The sequence below is a fragment of the Camelus bactrianus genome, chromosome 19 (genome assembly GCF_048773025.1).
Source record: "Camelus bactrianus isolate YW-2024 breed Bactrian camel chromosome 19, ASM4877302v1, whole genome shotgun sequence".
NCBI classification, from domain to species: Eukaryota; Metazoa; Chordata; class Mammalia; order Artiodactyla; family Camelidae; genus Camelus; species Camelus bactrianus.
In genome coordinates, this window is record NC_133557.1 from 29,625,493 (window position 1) to 29,648,710 (window position 23,218).

General features: G+C 56.0%; 2 protein-coding genes across 3 annotated transcripts; one reads left to right on the forward strand and one right to left on the reverse strand.

Moving 5' to 3' along the window:
* The first annotated feature begins 283 nt into the window (after positions 1–283).
* On the forward strand, positions 284–11,576 carry NELFCD (negative elongation factor complex member C/D). Of its 2 annotated transcripts, none has more exons than XM_074347511.1 (15): positions 284–437; positions 3,828–3,943; positions 4,185–4,294; positions 5,207–5,373; positions 6,058–6,165; positions 6,617–6,769; positions 6,970–7,100; positions 7,726–7,891; positions 8,197–8,331; positions 8,750–8,889; positions 9,582–9,696; positions 10,201–10,296; positions 10,376–10,516; positions 10,825–10,954; positions 11,046–11,576. In XM_074347511.1, the coding sequence occupies exons 1-15, from the start codon at positions 351–353 to the stop codon at positions 11,078–11,080; spliced, it is 1,830 nt and encodes a 609-aa protein (XP_074203612.1). In that variant the 5' UTR covers positions 284–350; the 3' UTR covers positions 11,081–11,576. The 2 variants fall into 2 exon arrangements, with proteins under 2 accessions (XP_074203612.1, XP_074203613.1); XM_074347512.1 differs by having other exon boundaries at positions 5,264–5,373.
* A 2-nt stretch (positions 11,577–11,578) lies between these two features.
* On the reverse strand, positions 11,579–22,249 carry CTSZ (cathepsin Z). Its single transcript, XM_074347513.1, has 6 exons — positions 21,969–22,249; positions 21,413–21,576; positions 15,895–16,074; positions 13,847–13,997; positions 12,996–13,158; positions 11,579–12,126 (listed from the first exon to the last, which is right to left on the reverse strand). Exons 1-6 carry the CDS (start codon positions 22,130–22,132, stop codon positions 12,016–12,018), a joined length of 933 nt encoding a protein of 310 aa, XP_074203614.1. The 5' UTR covers positions 22,133–22,249; the 3' UTR covers positions 11,579–12,015.
* Between the last annotated feature and the right edge of the window lie 969 nt (positions 22,250–23,218).

A 23,218-nucleotide genomic window follows, 5' to 3' on the forward strand; every position in this document is an offset into this window, starting at 1 on the left:
GCTTTTTAAACTTATATAGTTATCAAAGGAATAAAGCCAACTACAAAGTAAAAATCAACAGAATGCGGTAATCCAATCATAAAGGACAAATATACTTACACATATTCAAGAAATTAATAATAATAACCCATATTTAAAAAAAATTCGTAGGTTGCCTCTGCCCTGGTAGGCTGCCCTCTGCGCCCCGCCCCCTGCCTCGGCCACGCCCCCGCCCGGCCCTCTGCCCGCCCCCTCGCTTCCCGCCTGGGCGGAGGCGCGTGTCCGCTGGGGGCGGGGCCGCGGGGCCGCGCGTGCGCTCGCCCATCCGCCGTGCGCATGCGCGATGCTCGCGCGCGCGCTCGCGGTAGAGGATGGCGGGGACCGCGCCAGGCGCCATCATGGACGAGGACTACTTCGGGAGCGCGGCCGAGTGGGGCGACGAGGCGGACAGCGGCCAGGTGAGGGGGGCACCGGGCGCCCCCGACGAGGCCAGTTGGTCTCCGTCGCAGGCGAGCCGGCCCCGCCCCCGCCGCATGGTCCAAGCACAGCCCGCCCCGCCCCTTCCTGCCGCGCGCGCCCCGCGCCCCCAGCCGCCGCGGGCCCGCCCCTCACGCCGCTGCCGCGGGGGCCGAGCGCGCGACCTCTCGGGGGCGGCGGGGGCGGCGGGGGCGGCGCGGGGCCGGGCAGCGCTGCGGGGACCCGGGCCCCCGGGGAGGGCCTGGCCGCAGGGCCCCGCCCCCACTGGTGACCGCCGGCCGCGCTGGGGCGGCCTCAGTGCCAGACGCTGTGGCTCCCGAGTCCCCGGGTGGGTCGGACGTGAGGTCGAAGGTGGAGGAGTCGTCTCAGCCACACGGTTAAAAAAGATAGTAATACTCTTCAAAAAACAGTCCAGCCCAGCATCATGAGGGGGAAAAGTGGGAGTTGGGCCCTCTCCCGTGTGCCTCACAGTTTTGAAAACCAGACTCGTGGATGCCTTGGGCGGATTTAAGCCATCCGTGGGCTAAGTGACTAGGAAAGGATCGTCCATCCTGGACCATCCGGCGTTTGCTGTGGAAGCTGAGGACAGGTCATAACCTTCCCCCCTGAAGACAAGGGTTGGGAAGCCGGAACCCGGCGTTCTAGCTCAGTCAGGGGACCCCAGCCTTACACGCATCTTAAGACCCATCTGAAGTGCTTATTTGAAATCCTCTTCTCAGGCCCCTCCGCTGGAGACTGCGAAGCAGTTGGTCTGGAGGGGAGCCTGGGAACCTGCCTTTTATCAGGAGTCAGAATTTAGGCATGTTTAGGACGTACTGAACCGGTGCTGGAAGGAAGGAAGCACAGAGCAGAGCTTACTTCGTTGAAGGGGCGGGTGGTGCAAAGAGGGCTTGGAAGGAGAAGTCCAAGGATGCGAAGATCGACGCTCTGTTCCTGGAGCTGAAAGGAGCCCTGTGTGGTTAGATGCCTGGTGGAAACTGGCGTGAGGTCCGGGAGGGAGCCGCTTCAGAGGGGCCTTTGAAAGCTGCTGAAAAGTACGATTTGTTCAACAGTGTGGGACAGGGAGTGACACCGACACTCGAGTGTTGGGTCATTCCACGGCGTTGGAGGCTTAGCGTGGAGTGCACGGATTCGGATTTAGCTGACGGAACCCCTGTGCTGGCTCTGGGCTTTCATGCATTATCTCATTCCACCCTCAGGATACTGAGTTGGCTGTCACGCTGCTCATTTTGTAAATGGAGAGAGTGAGACAGGAGGCGCTAGTGGCCTGCCCAAGGTCATGAAGCTAAGAAATGGAGGACTGGGGGTCCGATGCAGGTCCGTTGTCTCCATGGCTGCTGTAGCTAACTGCTGACCCACCGAAGTGGTCCAGGTGTGAGAACTTCGGTGTCAGTCAGTTTAGTGGGGGGTTGCGGTTTCCAGCGTCTTGTTCACCATGTCATAGTACTTGTCACCCTTCTAGTCAGAGGGGTTTACAACGAGGCCATATCTGAGGACCAGTGCCTTCACTTATTGACTGAGCACTCCAGTGATTTGCCTTATGCAGTTGGGACTGGCAGACCCGGGCCCAGACATCCCCCCCAGACAGGAGGTTGGACGGGGTCTCGGGTTTGGAGAACTTTAATCATGATCCTAATTTGGCCCACCGACCCTAACAGGCTCTCATCGATGAGAGGGGTGGACTAGGTGCTCATTTCATGTTCATTCTAACTTACTTCATGGAAGAGGGAAAGAAAGTCAAGGAATGTGACACAAACTGGATTTTGAAAGACAGCAGTAGATCAGTTTTTGTGACCCAAAATCTGTTCTCTTGACTCATGTTCGGCAGATCTGGGGAGGCAGGAAGATGGGTAAGGAGGCTACTGTGATGTTAAGCCCAGATGATGGACGAAGCTACTGAAATGCAGTAGTTTAGTCTGGCTGCAGGTTGCTGGTGGGGAGTGGCAAGGGATGGGAGTGGCCAGGAGAACCAGTGGAAGGGGAGGGTCATGCTGGAACTTGGATGTCTTTTCTGAGGGAGAGAGGAAACTTTAATCAAGAAAGAAACACCAGATTTGTGGCTTCTGAAGGTCATTGTGGCATCAGGAAGGAATGAGACTGAGCCTCTGGTGGACCGTTGCTACTGCAGGCATGCACACTATAAGGAAGGGTGGAGGGAGGCGTGCAAGGAGGGGCCACATTGGGTAGACATGTGGGGGACAGAACTGATGGGTCTTTGTGACAGGATGTGGGGGTGGGGTGGTGGATGGAAATTGAGGACCACTCCTAGGTTTTTGAGTTTAGGGTAACGGGTAGATGATGGAATCCTTTACTAAAATACGGGTTGTAGGAAGATCTGTTAAGAGGGAAAAGAGAGGTCAGTTTTGGACCTCATGAGTTTGGAATGGGACATCCCGATGGAAATGAGAAAAGAGAATTCTCAAGTGTGGAGCTTGAGAGAGAGAGATCTAGACAGATTCTAGATGTATGAGCAGGGAGGTGGCATGACCCAAGAGAAGATGTGGAGGAGCAGAGAGTGCCGGTAGGAGCACAGGCGCACAGGGTGAGTCTCGGGGCGCAGGCCGGCGCCCCTTCATGGCCTTACTCAAGGCGCCCACTCAAATAAGATCTGAGAGGAGGCCCCTGGTCTCCACAATGAAGGGATCTTGTTCCCTCTGCCCCCAAAGCATGCCTTCAGGATGTAAGTCTAGACCAGGGGTGGGCAAACTTCTCCATAAAGGGCCTGAGAGTAAGTATTTTTGGCTCTGCGGGTCTCTGTCACAGTTCCACGCGCCGTCACAGCGGAAAGCGACCGTAGACAATGTGTGAAAATACAGGCGTGGGCAAGGTGTGTGCCTAGTGTCCAGCCAGGCCTGCTGATTCGAGGCAAGTCGGAGATCTTTCTGCCAGCAAATTGATGGCTTGTGCCTTCAAGAATCACTTGTTGGAAAGCGTTACGTGGCATGTGTGAGAACAATAATGATCGCTGACAGCTATTGAACTTCTACTAAATGTCAGGTACCGTGCTTGGCTCTTCCAAAAATTAGCACACGGAATCCTCCCAACAGCCCAATGGGAGAAGGCACTGTTGTTCTTTGTGTAAGAGAGGAGGAAACAGGTGCCCAGATAACGTATCTTGCATGAGATGAAGGCACTTGTGTGACTACCGTACACACATGTGCCAGCGTGCAGTTGAGAGACCAGCCCACTTGGTGTGCCTCTGGCTTCCCTCTTCTTAGCCTGTCGTTACTGGTCCAGCGTACTTCCTGAGACTGTCGTGAGAGGCAGGTGAAACGCGTGTGGAATACTTTTGACATGGACGGCGTCATGTGGGTTTAAGGTGAGGATGTCTGTATTAATGAACAGGTGGCATGGCTGTTTTTTACCAACAGCAGGAGGATGACTATGGAGAGGGAGAGGATGATGCCGAGGTCCAGCAAGAATGCCTACACAAGTTTTCCACCCGGGATTATATAATGGAGCCCTCCATCTTCAACACTCTGAAGAGGTATGTGAGAAAGGTGGTTTGTTCGGGAGGAGGCGGGGATAATTTAGACAGTTTTGTAATAGACCCAGAAGATGACATGTAAAAGTAAGAATAATGGGATATTGGAATGGAAGGCTTCTGGGGTCTTCCCCAACTTAAAAATCTCAGTAACCTGTCTTCTCCTCTGCCCCTCTGAGGGCCCCCACCCCCACGCCCTGTGCCGTTCATCTGAGTGGCATAGCTGGTTCGTTGACTTTTCTAGGTATTTTCAGGCAGGAGGGTCTCCGGAGAATGTGATCCAGCTCTTGTCGGAGAACTATACTGCTGTGGCCCAGACTGTCAACCTGCTGGCCGAGTGGCTCATTCAGACAGGTGCTTTGTGGGCGCCCTGGTCATGGCTCGTCACCTCCCTCTCTTTATAATAGACCATTGGATCATTATAATGCTGGTAAATGGGAAAGGCCTTCTTGGTTTTCCTGGTTTTTAAGACTTCTGTAAGTAAGAACTGAACTTCTCACTCATTTTCATCTTCTTGATTCTTACCTTTTTTTTAGGGGCAGGGGAGGAGGTAATTAGGGTTATTTATTTATTTAGTTAGTTTTAGAGGAGTTACTGGGGGTTGAACCCAGGACCTTGTGCATGCTAAGCACATGCTCTACCACTTGAGCTATACCTTCCTCTTGATTCTTATCTTTGATTCAATAATCGAGATTTGCAGGTAGCCTGCAAATGTGATGCTCCCCGCGCTGTTCTCCCCGCCCTGTTGTATACAGAATTAGACAGCGCATGTCTAGTGCGTCACTTTTGAGGTGTGTTACAGCAAGCGGTAAATGAGGGTAGTTTAGGACTGGGTATGGTGATGGCTTTTAGCTAATATGATCAAAGTAGAGCTTTACTGTAAATCCACTGAACTGGGTACAGACGACATCACAGAGTGAGTACTGCCCGGAAACTGGTCGGTTCCTTGCTGTCATGGTGATTACATGCGAATGTCCCTCTTGCCTGGCATCTGCTCTGTTCTCCTGCGCGGGGTATGGTTTTCCATCCTCCTACCTGTCTATTGTGGACGTTTGTCCTTGTCCTTAGCAAGGCTTCGAAGATGTCACTGTCCTTTTCACGTGGACAGACATCCTTGTGTGTTCTGCCCTGTGCTCCTTTTTGGGTCTTACCGTTAACTATGATTAATATTGATTTTTTAAGAGGCCCCAAATCCGAAGTGGTCAGAGGCAGTCCTGTGATACCTGATGCACTTGTAGACTCTCGATCTCTCTACTTGTTCTACAGTAACACAGCGAACTGAGAGACTGCCGCTTTCACCCAGTTGCTTTCATCTTCTGTCAGGTGTTGAACCAGTGCAGGTTCAGGAAACTGTGGAAAATCACTTGAAGAGTTTACTGATCAAACATTTCGACCCCCGTAAAGCGGATTCTATCTTTACTGAAGAAGGAGAGGTGAGGAACCTTTTTCCTGTTTCTAATACCAGTTCCTGGAGTCTTATGCTAATTCCGCGTATACAGTGGAGGGCGGCGGGCTGTGTGAGTGTCGTGAGAGTTGGGGTCTGAAATCAGGGTGTGAGACAGAACTTGCAGAGACAGAACTGCCCGTTAAATGCTCTACTCAGGGCGGTGAGATCTTGACGCCAGGAGGCAGCTAGGTGCTGAGCTTGCGAGGAGGAGCAGTGGGGTCTCACCTCCCGTTTCGTGCCACTCCCGGGGCCCGGGCCCTGGCCTGTCAGTCACACAGTCGGAGAGCCAGAGGCACATTTTCGTGGCTGCTCCACATGACGACGGACAAGACCACCTGCGTCATGCGTCATTTCAGTCGCTTTATTCTCTTTGTCACGGGCACACGGCTGACGGCCGAGAGCCAGTTGGGCTGCAGCCAGTTGGGCTCGCAGCGCACGTGCTCCCGCCGGCCTCGGGCATCCCAGGAGGCGCCTTGCAGCTCGCTCTCGCGGAGCTGAGTTTTACACCGGCCAGAGTGGGCGTTCAGGGCTCTGGCTCTGCCACTCAGCTCCCGCGTGTCCTCGCCAGCCCTGGGCCTGTGGGGCCACGCTGGATGCTCGGGGCTTCTCCAGCCGCACTGTTCTGTGATTGTTCACAGGGCCCCTTATCTTGCCATTTGTGTCTTGTCAGACCCCCGCGTGGCTTGAACAGATGATCGCACACACCACTTGGAGAGATCTGTTTTACAAGCTGGCGGAAGCCCATCCAGACTGTCTGATGCTCAACTTCACCGTCAAGGTGGGAAGAGCCCTGGGGTAGAGACAGGTGTCTGTGAACAGAGTTATTTGGGCTGCTTGGTTGGTAGTCTCTTTCCTTTGAAAGGTCCCACCGGCTTGTTTGGTGAAGGTCTTCATCGTTTCACGTTAGTGAGTCTTAAATTGAGCAAGAAAACGGAATCTGTATGTTCTGGGGTTGACGTAGACTGTTTTAGGATTTGGCAGGAACACATCAGAGCCATTTGTGTTCAGAGAGGAGCCATAGGAAGGCCTGGCCCGTCTCCTCCATCTCCCACATGAAGAGCCAAGGGGGTGGTTGGCTGGGGCCACAAACCTAGTTAGTGGTGAAGCAGGAATCCGGGTAAAGGTGTGACCTCGCGACCAGGTTGTGCTTGTCCCTCCTCACCCCCCACCCCAGACGTGGCGGGTGGGCCTGAGGACACTGTGTTTGGCTGCTTATTTCTGCGTTGTAGCTTATCTCTGATGCAGGATACCAAGGGGAGATAACCAGTGTGTCCACAGCCTGCCAGCAGCTGGAGGTGTTTTCCAGAGTACTGCGTACCTCTCTAGCTACAATTTTGGACGGAGGAGAAGAAAACCTTGAAAAAAATCTCCCTGAGTTTGCTGTAAGTTCTTTACTTTCTGAAGCTCTGATTACAAGGAGGCTGTTTTGGGTCCCACGCGTTCACACATGAGGTGCTCTGTGTGGAGGCTGTCTGGCTCGGAAGGTGCCTCCCATGCAGAACGGTTGGCGTCTCGCTCTTCTGTCTACAGGTGTCACTGCTGCGATCATGCGTCCTAACACTCTCTCCCTGCAATTTTTCAGAAGATGGTGTGCCACGGGGAGCACACATACCTGTTTGCTCAGGCCATGATGTCCGTGCTGGCCCAGGAGGAGCAGGGCGGCTCCGCCGTGCGCAGGATCGCACAGGAGGTTCAGCGCTTCGCCCAGGAGAAGTGAGCGGGGCTCCCGGGTGCTCCCTCCGCACCCCTCCCATTGCCCTGTTTCCGCAAACGAAGGCTCTCTCTTCCATTTTGACATATAAGTAAACATCCTGGTAACCTGAAGAGCTAGAAGAGTCAGGGTGGTTCTCACTACATGGAGACAGCCTGCATTGTAAAGTTCTGCTCTATTGAATATTTTGTAAAGTATCTGATTATCGTTTAATGCACTGTTTTTATGAACCTGAATTCCCAATGTATTGGGATTCATCAGTGGCAAATGACAACAGTCCTGAAACAGTTACTCAGTCGTCTAATTGTTAGATTGCCTGTATCTTTGAACAAAATTAGCCCTTACTAGCTTTATTTTCTACTAACAGAATCTTAAGATACACAAAAAGTACATGGTTCCTTTTGGGAAGTCTGTGAGCCGGACTGAGTCATTCTTCCCCAGTTAGCTGTAAACGCTGTTTTCTCGGGTCCATTAGTGAACATCCGAGTGAATGCAGAAATAGGAAGAAACAGAGGGACCCCAAGAGTTGAAAGCATAAGTGTGAGAGAAGGAGGGAGGGAGAGAGGGAAGGGGAGGGCGAGGTGGGGTGCCACCTTGTCGATGATGGGGTATGTGGTTTTTTCCTAGAGGCCATGATGCCAGTCAGATCACGCTCGCCCTGGGCACAGCTGCCTCCTACCCCAGGGCTTGTCAGGCCCTCGGGGCTATGTTGTCCAAGGGCGCCCTGAACCCGGCTGACATCACGGTCTTGTTCAAGATGTTCACAAGCATGGACCCACCGCCTGTTGAACTTGTGAGTTGCCTTTCATTTTAATAAGATGGAAAAAAATAAATAAATAAGATGGGACACCCTCAATGCCAATTGGAAGTACTGCTTTGGAAAGTTGGTGTTCCTCTTACTTCTCTTAAGTCAGTGAGTGCAAATTCCTATTGAAATATCTCTATCCTTTCCCTGGTCCTTCCTCATCACGCGCTTGACCCTCGCACGCCCAGGGCGCCTGCAGGGGTGGATGTAAGCCGGCAGTCCCCCACAAGTGTGTATGGACTTACCTACCTTCTCTCTCTTTCCTTCTCAGTGAGTTGTGTGTTTCTCTGCAGATTCGGGTGCCGGCCTTCCTGGACCTGTTTATGCAGTCGCTCTTCAAACCCGGGGCCAGAATCAACCAGGACCACAAGCACAAGTACATCCACATCTTGGCGTACGCAGCCAGCGTGGTGGAGACCTGGAAGAAGGTGCCCTCAGTTCTGCGAGTTCTTGGACTTTCAGGGAGACAAGACACCTCTTCTCCTTGGTGTCATTTGGGCATTTTGGCTGCAAGAAATCATGAGCCCAACTAGTGTGAGAAGTATCTTTCCTAGTGTTTACACATCAAACAGTCAAAGTGCTAAATGTCTCAAGAAAATGTGCATCGCATCTATAATACTAATTCAAACTGTAATTGGAAGAGACTTAAAAGGTGAACTGATTTCCCTAGCCACAGGCAAACGACGGTCTCCTTGGCTTTCAGTTTCTGTGTGCCGTATGTGGCTGGGAAGTTTGACCTGGGAGATGGGGAAGATGGTTTGCAGAGAGAAGGGCGGACACAGGGTCACTCCCACCCCCAGGAGGATGTGTGCCCGTCGGGAGTCACCGGCTCTCCTGTGCTTTCAGAACAAGCGGGTGAGCATCAACAAAGATGAGCTGAAGTCAACGTCAAAAGCTGTTGAAACTGTTCACAATCTGTGCTGCAATGAGAACAAAGGGGCATCTGAGCTGGTGGCCGAGCTGAGCACGCTCTACCAGTGCATCAGGTGAGCACAGGTAACACTTCCAGACGGGGTTCTTTCGGGAGGGGGCCGTGTGAGTTTTCATGTTAAAAGCTCAGAAAGTATAAAAAGATTCAGAGATACTTACTCATTTTATTTATTTTTTCTTTGTTAAATGTATATAGAGAAGTTTAAACTGTTAGCATGAGTAATTTTCAGGTATTTACTTGCCAGAAGTCTGTTCACAAAAAGGAAGGAAAAAGGAAGGCCAACCAGAATACAGAAATTGATTTGAAGCAAAGGGTCTAGTTACAGTGAAAGATAGACCAATGAAGTATTGCCTAGATGGAAATGATTTGTGATTATGCCAATTATATAAATTAAGCATTTACTAGAAAAGCTTACAAGTAGGGTGCCCTCTTAGGCATTTGAATCTTTCCCCCGTTAATTTGTTCTAGGGTCAAAGAAAGGGTTTGCTAATTAAAAGTAAACTTCAGCCCAGTCCACCAGGCTCACTGACTTTCGCTTGAAAGCAGTGAAGTGGCCCCCAGTCACTGGGGGTGGAATTCGGGCTCCTGCACCGCACGTCTCAGAAGATGCTGGCTGAGCAGACGCAAGAGCGGATCAGTGGGACAGACAGAGTTGTTGTTTTGTAAATCTTCCCAACCATTCAGCATCGATGTTTGTTTTTTTTTAAGTTTTGTTTAAAGGAAACATTCTGCCTCATGTACCTGTAGGTTTCCAGTAGTGGCAATGGGGGTGCTGAAGTGGGTGGACTGGACTGTGTCAGAACCAAGGTATTTCCAGCTGCAGACTGACCACACCCCGGTACACCTGGCGCTGCTGGACGAGGTAGGCGGGCTGCGTCCTCTGCGTCTGTGCCTTTTCTTGTTTATTTGCCTTGTTGGAGTACAGTCAGTCGCAGTGTCAGTTTCTGGAGTACAGCGTGGTGTCCCGGTCGTGCCCGTGTGTACATACATTCATTTGCATATTCTTTTTGTTAAAGGTTATTACAAGATACTGACTATCGCTTGTGCCTGTCCCTCCAGCCCACCTGTTCAGTGCATTCAGAAGACATTCTTTTCAAAGCTAGTTATTTCTATTCTAAATGAGGATTTTCCTTTTAAGGAACTAGTCTCAGTGACTCTATAGATTTCTCCACTTTTATCAAGTGTCCCTGTGGGGATGAGGAATGGTATGGAAGCTGACCAGCCCGGGGCTGAGTGGTGGGGACTGCTGGGGGCGGCCGTAAGCCGTCTCTGTGGCCACAACGGTGATGGCGGTTATCCGTGGCTGAGGGTGCGCCCAGAGACCCAACCGCAGTGCTCAGGGAGGCTCCCTTTGGCCTGTTTGTAGATCAGCACCTGCCACCAGCTCCTGCACCCCCAGGTCCTGCAGCTGCTGGTCAAGCTGTTTGAGACTGAGCACTCCCAGCTGGACGTGATGGAGCAGGTGAGCGGGTGGCCCCAGGGTGTGGCATAGTGGGGGAGATGCCCCCTTTCTAAGAGACTGTTTGCCCCCACTCTTGTAGCTTGAGTTGAAGAAGACGCTCCTGGACAGGATGGTCCACCTGCTGAGTCGAGGTTACGTACTTCCCGTGGTCAGTTACATCCGAAAGTGTCTGGAGAAGCTGGACACCGACATTTCACTCATTCGCTATTTTGTAACTGAGGTCAGCAACACACCGTTTGTTTCCTGTTTCATTCTGTTTACCCTAGCAGTGCCCTTTTTGTCTTAATTTCTTTGTACCTAACTATGAGAACTGTGCGTTCTGATAATTGTGGTGATGACAGTGACACAGATAACAGCTTACCAAACAGCTCCCACCTGCAGGAACGTATTGTGAATTTTACCTGCATTAACCCCTGGGTGTCTTAGTGTTGGAGGTGGGAATTGTCGCCTGGAAGCAGCAAAGTGGGGAGGGAGGGTGGTTGCCCCACAGTTGCCACTTCCCCAGCTCACAGTCCGGCCCTCCTGCAGGTCCTGGATGTCATCGCCCCTCCGTACACCTCTGACTTTGTGCAGCTTTTCCTCCCCATCTTGGAAAACGACAGCATCGCAGGCACCATCAAAACGGAAGGCGAGCATGACCCTGTGGCAGAGTTCATAGGTAGGGCTGGCGGGAGGGTCTCCGCGGGTTTTATATGTCGTCATTTCCGTCGTGTCTAACCCAGTGCCTGTTTTCCTTCTGTCCCCTGAAGCTCACTGCAAGTCTAACTTCATCCTGGTGAACTGACTTAGAGCGTCCTCCAGGGCTGAGCAGAACATTCCAGGAAGCCAGCTGTGGAAGAACCCTTTCCAGAAGCTACGGTTGAAGAGGCCCAGTCAGCATCTTGGAAATGGGCTCTGGTGGGAGGAGGTGGGTAACTCTTTTAAAAAGGAAACTGTTAGCAAAGTGAAAACCTGCTATTATGAACGGTCCCCTCTCCTTGTAAGTCCAGGGCTGCCCATGAATCCTGTTTCCAGAATTCACTTCCCCCAGTATCGGAGCTGGGTTCCCATTACCTCTCGGGGTGTAGCCACCTGTCAGCCCCAGGGCGGTGGAAAGTCAGAAACCGAGACTTAGGTGAACTATTTTCAAAGATGACTTAAGGTTTTCACCAGACCTGATGGTTCGTTCATATTACTGTGACGCGTTAATTTTCCAAAAACAAGGAGAAGCCTGTCTGCGTTGGAAGGCGCAGGCCCTGGTGGTGCCATACTGCTGTGTAAATAAAGCACACGGGCTCGGGGCTGCTGTGAAGCTGTGCACTTTATTCATCACTGGGGCAACATGAGACCGCCGCCCCCTCCCCCCCTTTTCAAGGTGACTTAGGAGTCCGCGAGACGTCCGCAGTTTCGCTCTTCGCCACCGCACTGCAGCCCGGTCGCCAAACCATAGGCGGCAGGACACGGAGGTCGTGCGGATGGCTTCTCCGGTGGTTCCTGCCGCCTTCGTGGCAGGACGCTGTCCCTGCGGGCATCCCAGTCCTGCCCTCTCGGGCTCCCCTCGGGATGCTCCTTCAGCCTGTCTCACACTTGACGGCGCCCCCTGGGCGCTCAGTGCCCTCCCAGCCGTCAGGTATGTGACTGTGACCCCCTAGTTCCTTCCGCTCAGGCCTGAGACGAGGGAGCCTCTGGTCCCAGCTGGCGCTCTCATTTCCTTGGAAACTGCTCCTTCAGCGACATCCCTCAAACGATGGGGTCCCCGAACGAACACTGCCCCTCGATAGCAAGGTTGTAGTTGGCGCCCTTGCCATCCTTGTAGGTGCTGGTCACGATCCTCATCCAGCCCCGCTCGCCCTGGGGGTGGGACCGCAAGTCAGCTGTGTGTCTGCCCCCCCCAACCCCCCTCCCGGCTCTCCCTCCACTCTCGGCCCCAGACCCACCCCCTCCGCCTCTTCACCCACCCCAGGCTCGGGCACCTGAGCATCCAGGCCGCCCACTCGGCTGCCCCTGCCCTCTCGGGACCCCTATTCGGAAAGCGTTTGTGAAGCATTTAGCTTAGCAAACGTTTGACGTGAGGGGTGCTCGGCCCTGTGTGCCAGAAGCTAATCAACGCAATGAAACGCTGGGTCTTTAGACCGGACGCCTCGCCTGCTGCTCCCCCGTCTGTGGCCGTTTAATAGAAACTGCCGAGATTCATCGCTTCGACGTGAGTCATTTCCCCCCGCTTCATAATAGTGAATTTCTGTATCTTAAGCTGTTAATGGTTAATGCTAGGTCTTAGAAATGAAAAGGCAGTTAATTCCCTTAGATTTTTGACCCAAGTCAAAGTATTTTTGAAGAAACTCCACAGTGTTACTTAGGAGAGCTGGAACTATGACAGGAAAAAGAATGAGATGGTTGTAAAGGAATAAGCGAGCTAAACGGACACCTCCCAAGCAGTGCTGCTTAGCCGGGGCGGTCCCCCGCCTCCCCCAGGAGACACTGGCAACGTGTGGGGACACTTGGTTGTCACAGCTGGGGGGTACAGAGAAGGAACAACTGCCGTCTTAACGAGTTGGGGCCAGGGATGCTGTATGCCCAGGACGGGGACGGCCCCATGCTTGCTTCTGCGCGGGAGCACCAAGCCCCCCCCCCCCCCGCTCGGGGCCGCAGTTCTCAGCTACAGAACCGACAGAACCAACAGAACCACCAAAGGAAGCGGGGTCTCGGGGAAGGCGTCTTACCCACGGTTCTCCCCACGAATTGCGGACAATCCAGTACTCGATGCCGTTGCTGACACCCCACCCAGCCACGGAAATGATGTGGTTTATGAAGGCCCTCTCGTGGTATTCTGCGAAGATCCCTCCAGTGTAGTTAGACATCTTTTCTGTTGCCATTATACCGCAGCTGAGAGCAAGCAGTTCAAGAATGAGCACTTAAAAGAAAACAGTAGTATCTGCAAATCCCAGACTCCCCATTTATCCCTCCGCCCTCCCCATCCCCCCCCCGTTAAAGATGATGTGATGTACGTACATACGTACGTACACACACACACACACCACTGCCCAGCCATACAAAAGAATAAAATGCCATTTGCAGCAACATGGATGGACCCGGAGATCATCAGACTAAGTAAAGTCAGGCAAAGAAAGACAAATACCGTATGATATCACTTAGGTATGGAATCTAGAAAAATGACACAAATGAACTTGTAACAATAAAAACAGACTCACAGACACAGAAAACAAACCTACAGTTACCAAGAATTAGCACTTCAAATGGAAACTATTTACCATTGTTAGAAACACTCACGTACACCCACCTTGGGGAACGCGCATCCGATGACTGCCCAGACCTCCGTGCTCACCCCCTCGGCGCCCCCAGGCCCCAGCCCAGGCTGGTCCCGCGGCCCGCCTACCCCGGGGACCTCCCCGCGTATGTGCTTCACTCCCAATCCTCCTACGCCGGGTGCCTGGTCATTTCAGCTTTGCTTTGGAGAACTCAGTGGCAGCTGTGCCTCCGGCCTCGTGAAAGGGGCCAGAAGGAAAGGGGCGAGACGCCCGGCGACCAGCCCGGCGGGGTCCTGGCGCCTCACCTGATGGGCCCGTTGGCGTAGATCTCGGCCATCATCTTCTCCCTCCCGGAGAGGGAGCCGTAGTCGCCCACCTTCCAGAGGGTGTAGTTCTGGATGACATGGCACTCCTTGAACTCCGTGCACGTCCCACACTGGTTAAACTTGTCACACGCTGGGGGGACAGCAGGAGAGCCAGCGTGAGGCTGTTTCCTCATTCAGCTGCTGACAGGAAGCACCCAGATCTCACCTCCACCTTTCTCCCTGCGCTCTCCGTCCAGCAGCTAATTAATAATGGAAATCAGCTTGCCGGCGGGGCTGTTTAAATGACGACCTTTCAGCTGCAAAGAACTTAGGAAAAGCCCTTCCCCAGGCCATGGCGGAAAAGACAGATAAACATTAATTAGCGCATAGTAGGCCCTCAAAAGTTTATCTTTTCTTTTCCTTTAAAGGCCAGGAAAAAGGCCTTTTCACGATACTCTACAGCTGAGAATAGCGTGTACTCAAATCATTAGCTTTTAAGATGATAGTGTTTTTGGATAGTGAGCAGGCCCACACGTCTTTGAAAAAAATAAGTTTTTTTTGTTGTTGTTATTTTGGTTTGAGGAGGTATCAAGAATTAGACTTTTTTCCTTTTTTTGTTTTGGTTGGGGGAGGTAATTAGGTTTATTGTTTTATTTTTAGAGGAGGTACTGGGGATTGAACCCAGGACCTCATGCATGCTAAGCATGCGCTCTACCACTTGAGCTATACCCTCCCCCCAGAATTAGGCTGTTTAAAAAAAATTATAATTATAACTGTTAGTTCTGGAAGACTCCACACCATCACCTGCATTCTTCCTAGACCCTAGACATTATCACTGTTTACCCCACCCATCCTGCCTTGGGCCCTCAGCCCCACTTTTTACTGCTTTCATGTTAGCTGTTTCTGTTTAGTTTCTTATCTGTCCAGATTCCTCCCCCCAGGACATTAAATTCCTCGAGGATTAAAGTGTTGGTTTAATTCGTCCCTTGGACACCAAATGCCCAATACAACTGGGAAAAAGGTGGATCTGTGCCCACATTTGATAAGAAAGACAAGAATATTCATTGCAAACAACAGGTGATTAGCTCCACCTGGCCCTGTCCTGCTGCGTGGGCCCAAGGGCCCTGGGATGGACAAGACCAGTTCCCGGTGGGTGGAGCCCCAGGGACCACCTGATGCCCAATTCCGAGTCTTCAATTCCCCCATCCTCTTCATCAGGCATGGGCACCTCTCCTTGGTTCTCTGACCCCAGCTGTATCTACCAGTTCAACAAGACTCACCCAACCTGTCTGGGGGGATTCCTTCTGGCTGGGCCACATGGCCCAGGAGGCAAGGCGAGGGGCCCCCGTGGGCGTGCGATGGCGCCTAGGGTAGGCCCAGGGGCCAGAGCATACCTTTTATAGACGGAGATGGCAGAGGCAGGGAAGTCCCCGGGCTGCTGGCAGTCCTGCCCCTCCTGTCTCAGGCGGCCTTTTGAGTTTATCCTGGCTCTCTGCTCTGGTTACGAGGAAGCTCTGACTGGGACAGGTGACTTAAATCTACCCACTATGAGTGTAGGGCTTTTTTTCCTTTGGTTTCCAAGGGGAACAGCCTGAAGAATGTGCTAATTCCAGGCCAGCTGGGGTCCCCTGGTCCATGCAGTGCCCCCTCAGCTCCAAATCCACCAGAATCCTGGGTTCCAGTCGGAACTGCTGCTTCCATTTTGGGGCACAGCCGGCCTGCTCTCCCCATCCTGCTCCTGGAAAACTTACTCTCCCCTCGACAAGTGTTCCCCTAACAAAGGCCCATGAAAAACCACCAGAATGCCAGCGCATCAGAACCCAAATGCCATGGCCAGGCCTGGCCGCAGGACACACAGTCTGGAGACCCCTCCCCAAGTCTTTGTTGTTGGTCTTCTCAACAAGGACCCCAGGCCCCAGTTCCCTGATCCCCCAGCGGCAGGGGGCTCCCACCTCTGTCCCGCCGACCCCCAGTGCCCTGGCCACAGGGCCTGAGAAGTGTGTCTCTGGGGAAGAGGGTGACAGGTGTACGGGGGGCGGCCGGCCTACCTTGGTCCTTGGCCTGGTAGTTGTTGCAGGTCTCGTCGGGGATGCCGTGCAGGTGGGCGTACTCCCACACCTGCAGGTCGTTGCCCCCCTCGCAGGAGCCGGCGTCTGCGCAGTCGATGACGTGCTGCACGGACAGCAGGGCCGAGGGCCACGCCCCCTTCCTCTTGATGTTGATCCGGTCTGCAGGGCAGGGGCGGCGCCACCCGGTCAGCCTGGCCGCCCGCGCTCCCGGTGCCGCGCGTCCCTCTCCTCCCGGGTCTCCCATCTCCCGGGAGCACTCGGGGCCTCTTCCCCACGCTGGTGTGTCTGCGCACCACGGGGGCCGGGCCAGGAGTGTCCTGCCTGCAGGCTGATACAGACCTGGCCCCGAGGGAAGGTGTCCAACAGCACAGACCGCCCCACGGCACCCACCCAGGGCCCGCTGGCCCATCTCCCTTCTCACGCACAGACAGAATCCTGTGAGGCCCTGCAGCCAACCCAACGTGGGCCAGTCACCTCACTTTCCACTTTCCCAAGGCAACGACTCCATAGCCACACACCCCGCCACCCGCCGCGTGGCCTCGCCTAATGTTCACACCTCCAAGTCAGATCTCACCACGGCCCCACCCGTTCTTTACCTGATGACAGTGGCCAGGCCCTCTGCCCACGCCCTCCGCCCACAAGCGGCCCCCTCCAAGCGCACCCTTCCTTTCTTCCTGCAGCCCCAGGCCCACCTCACATCCCCAGGGTCACACCGCCCAGGCCCCCCTGCCCACAGGGCTCTCCAGCTACTCATCTGAGCAGCCCTGTGCTTTCTGGAACCTACCACCAGTCACCAGCCACGTGCCCGCAGCCTGTCCTTCAGGCCACCCCCAGCTGCATCTCCCCAGTGCTCTTCCCGGGGACACCCCTCTGTGGACATCCCTCCTTGGGCCCTCTTTCCAGGTCTCCCCAAGCTCCCTTCTCAGCAGTCCCCCGGCTGTCTCTGCCCCTCCCAGCGCCGTCCCGAGCCTCGCTGACCCTCCAGCTGGCACCACTTCACACACTCACTCTTCCCCTTACTTTCCTGGTCCGCGGCCCCTCCCACGGGGCTCCGTTCACAGCTGCAGCCCCTGGTCCCATCTGTGCTGCTCAACACACAGCAGGAGCTTCGCAAACGGCGGGAAGCCTGGCCCTGGCTGCTGAGCCCCTGGCAGCTCCGCTGGGAGCCTCGCCCCGTGCTGGGCAAGGCCTGGAGGTGGGGGACGGCCCCCTTCACCCCCACTGCTGTTACCCACTTCGCTTCCGCTGGAAATCTCCTGTGTCTTGGTTTTCTTACATGCTGTGGTTACGCAGGGATGACCCCATCCAGGGGAGACACTCGCTCAAGTATCGGGGTAGAAGCCAGAAGGCTGCAGCCACTTTCAGACTGGCTGAGAGGAGAGTACGTGTCTGTACACAGGGCACACGGGGCCTGGTCCTGTCCTCTGTCCTCCAGCTTTCCCAGCACCCCTGCACACTGTGCCACCTCCCTTCCCTCTCACTCGTTGTCCCTGCGGCCCCTCCCTCATTCCATGATGACCTCAACTCCACCTGCGCTGCTCCAGCCAGCCTGGAGAGGCTTCCACATCCCTGCGGACCACCCGGCCCACACTGGCCTTCTCCGCATTCCCCCAGCCCCTGCTCCAGCAGACAACCGGACGACCTGCAGCATCTTCCAGACCTCGGGTACCAGCGCCCTGCATCTCACATCGCCCATCCTCTCTTCAGCTCGCTTACCCCAGGGTCCCCACTCCAGCATTAGATGACCTTATGGGACCCCCACCCAATCCAGTGACAACCCATTCTTTTCAACATCCACCTCCTGCTATGTGCTCTCACCCTGCACCCAACTCAGGTCCCCAGCACGTCATCATCCTGCATCCCCCCAACCCAGGCCTCCCTTCTGTGGTCCTTGGTGGCTGAGCCAATCTCCTGCTCCTGGCCTGCACAGAGACAGAGAGCCCGGCCGGCTGGCTGTCCTCACGCCAGGCCCACCAGTCAGATGGGCAAATTCATGAGGGTCCCTCCCTCAGTGTCTCTCAACTCGAGTCCCCTGGAACTGTCCCTGCTCCATCTGAAGACTGCTTCTACTTCACTGAAGACTCAAAAGCAGGTCCCTCATCTCTCTGCCACCCAGTTCATCAACTTTCTGCATCACAGACCTGCTTCCTGTGACAGCAAGTGGCGTGTCCGCACCAGCCTGCCTGCCTAGGTCCCTCCGGCCCCTGGGTCCCTCTCTCTCACTGCATCAGCACCCACACATGCGTGTGGACCCTACCTGAAAACAACAGCCAAAAGCTCAGGCGACCCCACACCCAGCTCCACTCACTGCCCCTCTCTCTGCTGCTGAGCTCAGCTCCTGAAAGGGTGGTCCTACGCCCGCTCCCCCCCATCTCCGCTGCTGGCACCTTCTCTCTGATGCCCAAGCCATGCCCGTTTTTGTCCCTTCCCCTCTGCTGAAGCTGCTGGGGTCAAAGCCCTTGATCTCCAGGCTGACAGTTCTCTAATTCCTCATCTGATCTTGCCCCTCCCCAGCAGTGGTCAGCAGACTGGCTGCCCACCCTCCGGAAGCAGGTCCTGCCCTGGGTTCCCAGGCTGCATCTGTCTCCTATCACCCCCCTGCCTCACAGGAGCCCACTCCTTCCTTCAGGTAAGGGTGCCGCAGCCCAGTTCTGGCCTCCCGTCCACACCTGACTCTTGGATCCAATCCCTACCTAACCCACCCCTCGAGGGTCTAACTTGCTTCTCAGCACAGCCCAGATGCAACTGACACATCCCCTCCCCACCTGCTCTCTTGTCTTCCCCTCCCATCCACAGCGGCCCCTTCACCTGCAGTGCAGCAGGCTCTGTTCAGCAAGCAAAACAAAGCTCCCACCCATGTGAGGGTGCCTGGTGGGGAGATGGGACAGTAGACAGATGTAAACGTGAAAGCAGGAGAATGCAGGGCCGAGGAAAACAGGGGAGAAGATTTGGGGTGGGCAGCGCATCACCTACAGAGGGTGGCACCCATGGGAGGGGGACAGGGATCTAGCCTGAGAGGGGACCTCCTGTTCTGCAGCTCTTGGCTTCCAAACTGGGTCCCAGTTTACATAGGCTCTGTGGCAACTAAGGATTTTGTTTTATCGGCCTGAAATCTTGGGGGGTTTCAAGCAGAGCAGAAATGGACCCGATCTGGGTCAGAGCTGGTGAAGCTGGTCGAGGCCTGAGGCAGGGCGGCCAGGGGGCAGCAGCGGGACTGGTCAGGTAGCTCTGGCAAGAGCACGCACGGGGTATCTTAATGGGTGAGTGGGACTGGATGCTAAGGAGCCCCTGGGCTTTGGCCTGAGTCAGGGGAGGATGGTGGTCTCACTGTGTGAGTGGGGAGGCCAGGGAAGAACTGATTTGGGGGTGAAGGGGGTAGTGGAAGGACGAGCCTGTGAGGTTGGAGGTGTCAGGTGTCCAAGCGGGAGGGAAGGTGGCAGGTGGGTGCACAGATTGGGTCCAGATGAAGGGTCCTGGGAACCCGGTGTCCAGAGGTTAAGTTGGAAGGATGAGGAGCTGGTGAAGGGACAGAAGGAACGGCCAGGGCGGGAGGGAGAAAGCGAAAGGTGAGGAAAGCGTTTTGGTGGGGAGGGTGTAAGCAGGATGGGGACAGGGTGACCACTGGCCCTGCCACATGCAGCCCCATACTGGTGACTTTGGCCAGGACAGAACCTGTGGACTCTTCTAGGAGCCCAGAAATGGGGTGGCAGCAGGAAGCGGGGTGGCATGGAGGCCCCCTGCCCATTTGTTCAGCGAAGGCCGGGTCCCAGCCCCCAGGGTGGGGGGTGGGGGGGCGGTGGTTCAGATGTCAGACACCCAGGGATGAGAGGAGCCCGGCCAGTGAGGTGGCAGCTGGGCCGGGCGCCGTGGAAGTCCCCTTCTGGGAGTTTCTATTTTCTCAGTTAAAGAGGAAGAAGATGCTGGCTGCGGGGAAATCGTTAGAGGTCTGAGGAGAGAGGAGAGAAGCAGGCATCTGCCCAGGAGATTTCGAGGCAGTCAGTGGAGGTCTGACCTCTGAAAAGGCACCAGGTCAAAGGAGGGCTCGGGTCAAAGGAAGGCATCCGCCATCCCCTCCCGGCCCCGCCCTCCTTGACAAAAGCAAACCTTGGCCTGTGACTCCCTCTTGGAGAGCCCTTGAGGCTCTGACAGGCTCCTCCCCTGGGGGTAGGGCCCCTGGTGACCTTTTCAGCTTCCCCCTCACCCCACCCAAGCCTCACCACAAGGCCCTCTCAGTTCCTCAAGACCCAGGAGCCTTCCTGCCCAGCCTTTGCCCAGGGCCTCAAGGCCTGCCCACACCCTGCCCAAAGTCTGCCAGTGGCTCCACATTCTCCAGGGCCCATCCATCTCTACCCCAGTTTGCCCCGAAGCGCTCCAGCACCTTCAAATACCAGCCCCATCCTCCTCCTCCCTGAAGGGTCAGAAGTACAATCCAGCCCCAGGGATCTCCTCACCAGCCCCCAAGAAAGACCAGCAGGGCCACCAGGGAGACCCCACCAGATGCCCCAGCTACAGCGGGCCAGCCCTGGGGTCCAGACCCCATCCCGACTCCTCACCCTAAAGACAGCCCAGCAGAGGTCCTGGCCAAAAGCCCAGGCTTCTGGGCTCTGTTCTCAGCTGTCACTCACACATGGCCAATTCTCCCTGCCAGGAGCCTCAGTTTCCTCATCTGCAAAGTGGGAGCAAACCCAGGGCAGCTGGGAGGCTTAACTGGCATATTGCTTGAGTCCTAAGCCTTGGCCGGGACAGTGGCCACACTGCTGTTCATCTGATTAACACAAGGCCACACCTACAGCAGGCCTGCCCTATGAGCCACCCAAGTCAGGGAGTCTCTTCTGCGGTGGAATTTCAGCATGTCTGTAGGCTCTGGGAACCCTAGGCTGGAGATGGCAGAGCCCCCCACCTCCAGGCCGCCAGGCCGGCCTGCGGCAGAAGAAAGCCTAGGCTGGGGTTCAGCCTCTCAACCCCATCCCTCCCAAGGCAGCCCAGGGAGGCACGGACTCCCCCTCCTTATCGGCCACGAGCCTCCCTACCCTCACTGTGGCCGGATGGCTAAGGTCCCAACGGGAAAACGGCCAGCCTGGCTCAATATTCCAAGCCCAGGATAGACATTCTCTCAAATATTCACTCAGGCTGAAAATCGGCTTCACTTCCGGGCCCAAACACCAGCAAAGAGTTTAGTGAGTTTGCGGTCTGATCCCTAGGGGCCGAGGTGGGAGAGGAAAGGCCCTGGGAGCCATTCGTCACTGGGCTTCAGTCCTGTGACTGCTGGTCACCCACAGGGCCCAGGGAGGCCTGCCCCACACGGCACGTGTCACCGAGGCCTCCCCTAGGTCAGCTCCCCTAGGCCTGAGAGGCTCAGACACCCCATCACAGGCCCAGCCCTGGCATAGAAACACAGTCCTCTGGGACCCTGGGCTGCAGCCATGTGTGCAGACATGAAGGCAGCTGGACAGGCCCTTCTGGCCCACAGTTGAGGGGCCATGGGCCCCCTACCTACCCGCCATGGCGCTGGTGCTGCCGTGGGCCCAGCAGGAGCCGCAGTACTGGGGGATGTGCTGGTTCCTGGTGACACTGGCATAGTTGACCCCGTTCACGTTGCGCCAGTCCCAGCTCTTGGGCAGATCAGATGGAGACAGGTACTCATGAGGCCGGGGGTATGTCCTGGGAACAGACCACCACCAAAAGAATTAGCAGTAGGGCTCCTGGGTGTGGGGGTGGAGGCCAGGCAGCGCTCCCCAGAGCCCTCTCCCCTCCCCAACATGAGAGGGAGTGGGAGTGAGCCATCTCACACCAGGCGACCCCCGCCCTCTGGGGAGTAAGAAGGAGGCAGGGCCCCATGAGCGGCTGATCTGCTGTCTGCACAGGTGGGGCTGGTCCAACCCGCCAGTGTAGGAGAGCGCATCCCCAAAGCAAAGGCGCTGCATTTGACCCTCAGAGGTCAAGGGAGGCAGGGCGCCCCTGTTCCCCGCATCCCGAGGAGGCGCCAGGGGCCCCTAAAGGCGGGAGCACGCGCGAAGCCCCGCGAGACGGGCAGCCCCCCAGGCTGCGCCGACCTGCGCCCCAGCTGGGTCAGCGGGTCCCCCAGCAGGGGCCGGTAGCAGCTGCCGCTCGGGCGGAAGTGGAGGCCGGCCCGCGCCGCGCCCGCCAGCACCACGAGCAGCAGCAGCAGCAGCGGCGGCGGCGGCGGCCCCGGCCGCGCCGGCCCGGACGACCCCATGGCTCCCGCGCCGATGCCACTCCGGACCCCGATTCAGATCCCGCGCCGAGCACCCCTCCGTCGGCCTCCGCCCGCGCCCCGCCCGGCCCTTAAGGTGGCTGCGCCCGGGCGGGACACTCCCCCGGGGCGGGGCGCGCTCCTGTCCCCGGTGACCCGGCCCCGCCCCGCCCGCCCACACGCCCGCACGGCCGGCCGCCCGCCTGGGGTCACGCGCCAGGCCCTCGGGCCGGACCGCAGACCTGATCCCACCGCCAGCCGCTCGCCTCCCACGGAGCACATCGCAGTCAGACCTCGTTCACTCTCAGGGTCCTTGGATTCTTGGGACGCTGGGCCCGGGAGAGGCTGCCGCCTTTGCCTTCATCCCACCTGGACCCAGGCCTCCCAGGAATGATGGGCAGGGATCTCCCCAAGTCCTGGGAGGAGAGGCCGCTGTCTCCGTAGAATTATGCCCCGATCTTTCCTTATGAACACCCTTTCTGGAGGTCCCCGGCCCTTGCTGGGGAGGCAGGAGCCTTGTAGAAAGTGCCCCTAAAGGAAAATGTCACTTGACACATGAATCATTAATTCTACATTCCAGCTTCCAAAGCTGCTCAGCAAGGTTTCTGCCAACAAAGCGTTTCATCTCCACATGGAGAACCCAGAGCAGAAGTGGGACCCCCCCCCCCCCCCCCGCACGCTCCCGGGGCCTTGGTTTCATAACTCAGGAGTTTCCCTTCCTTGAGTTCTACCCGGGTGGTGGTCATGTGAACCAGCCACAGACTGGCCTCCCTCGTCCTGGAAGGAAGGGGACCAGGCATTTTGTTCTAGGGCCCACAGCCTTTGCTACAGGGTCCTCAGAGGAGAGAATTCTCTCCCGGGGACTAACAGGCACTGCCAACCCTCCCCCCCCCCCGTTTGTCCCCCTGCCAGTGCTAAGCCTGCAATCAGAAATCAGTGTCTGTCTTGTGTACTTCCAGCAATTTCCATGACCACCCATGGAAGCGCTGAGGTGACCACGGAATCCCAGGAGGGCTCAGTCCTGGCTCCTGAGATGCCATCACTGAGGCAAAGCTTGGACTCCGGTTTTACCCCCTGAGGTGTCTTTCA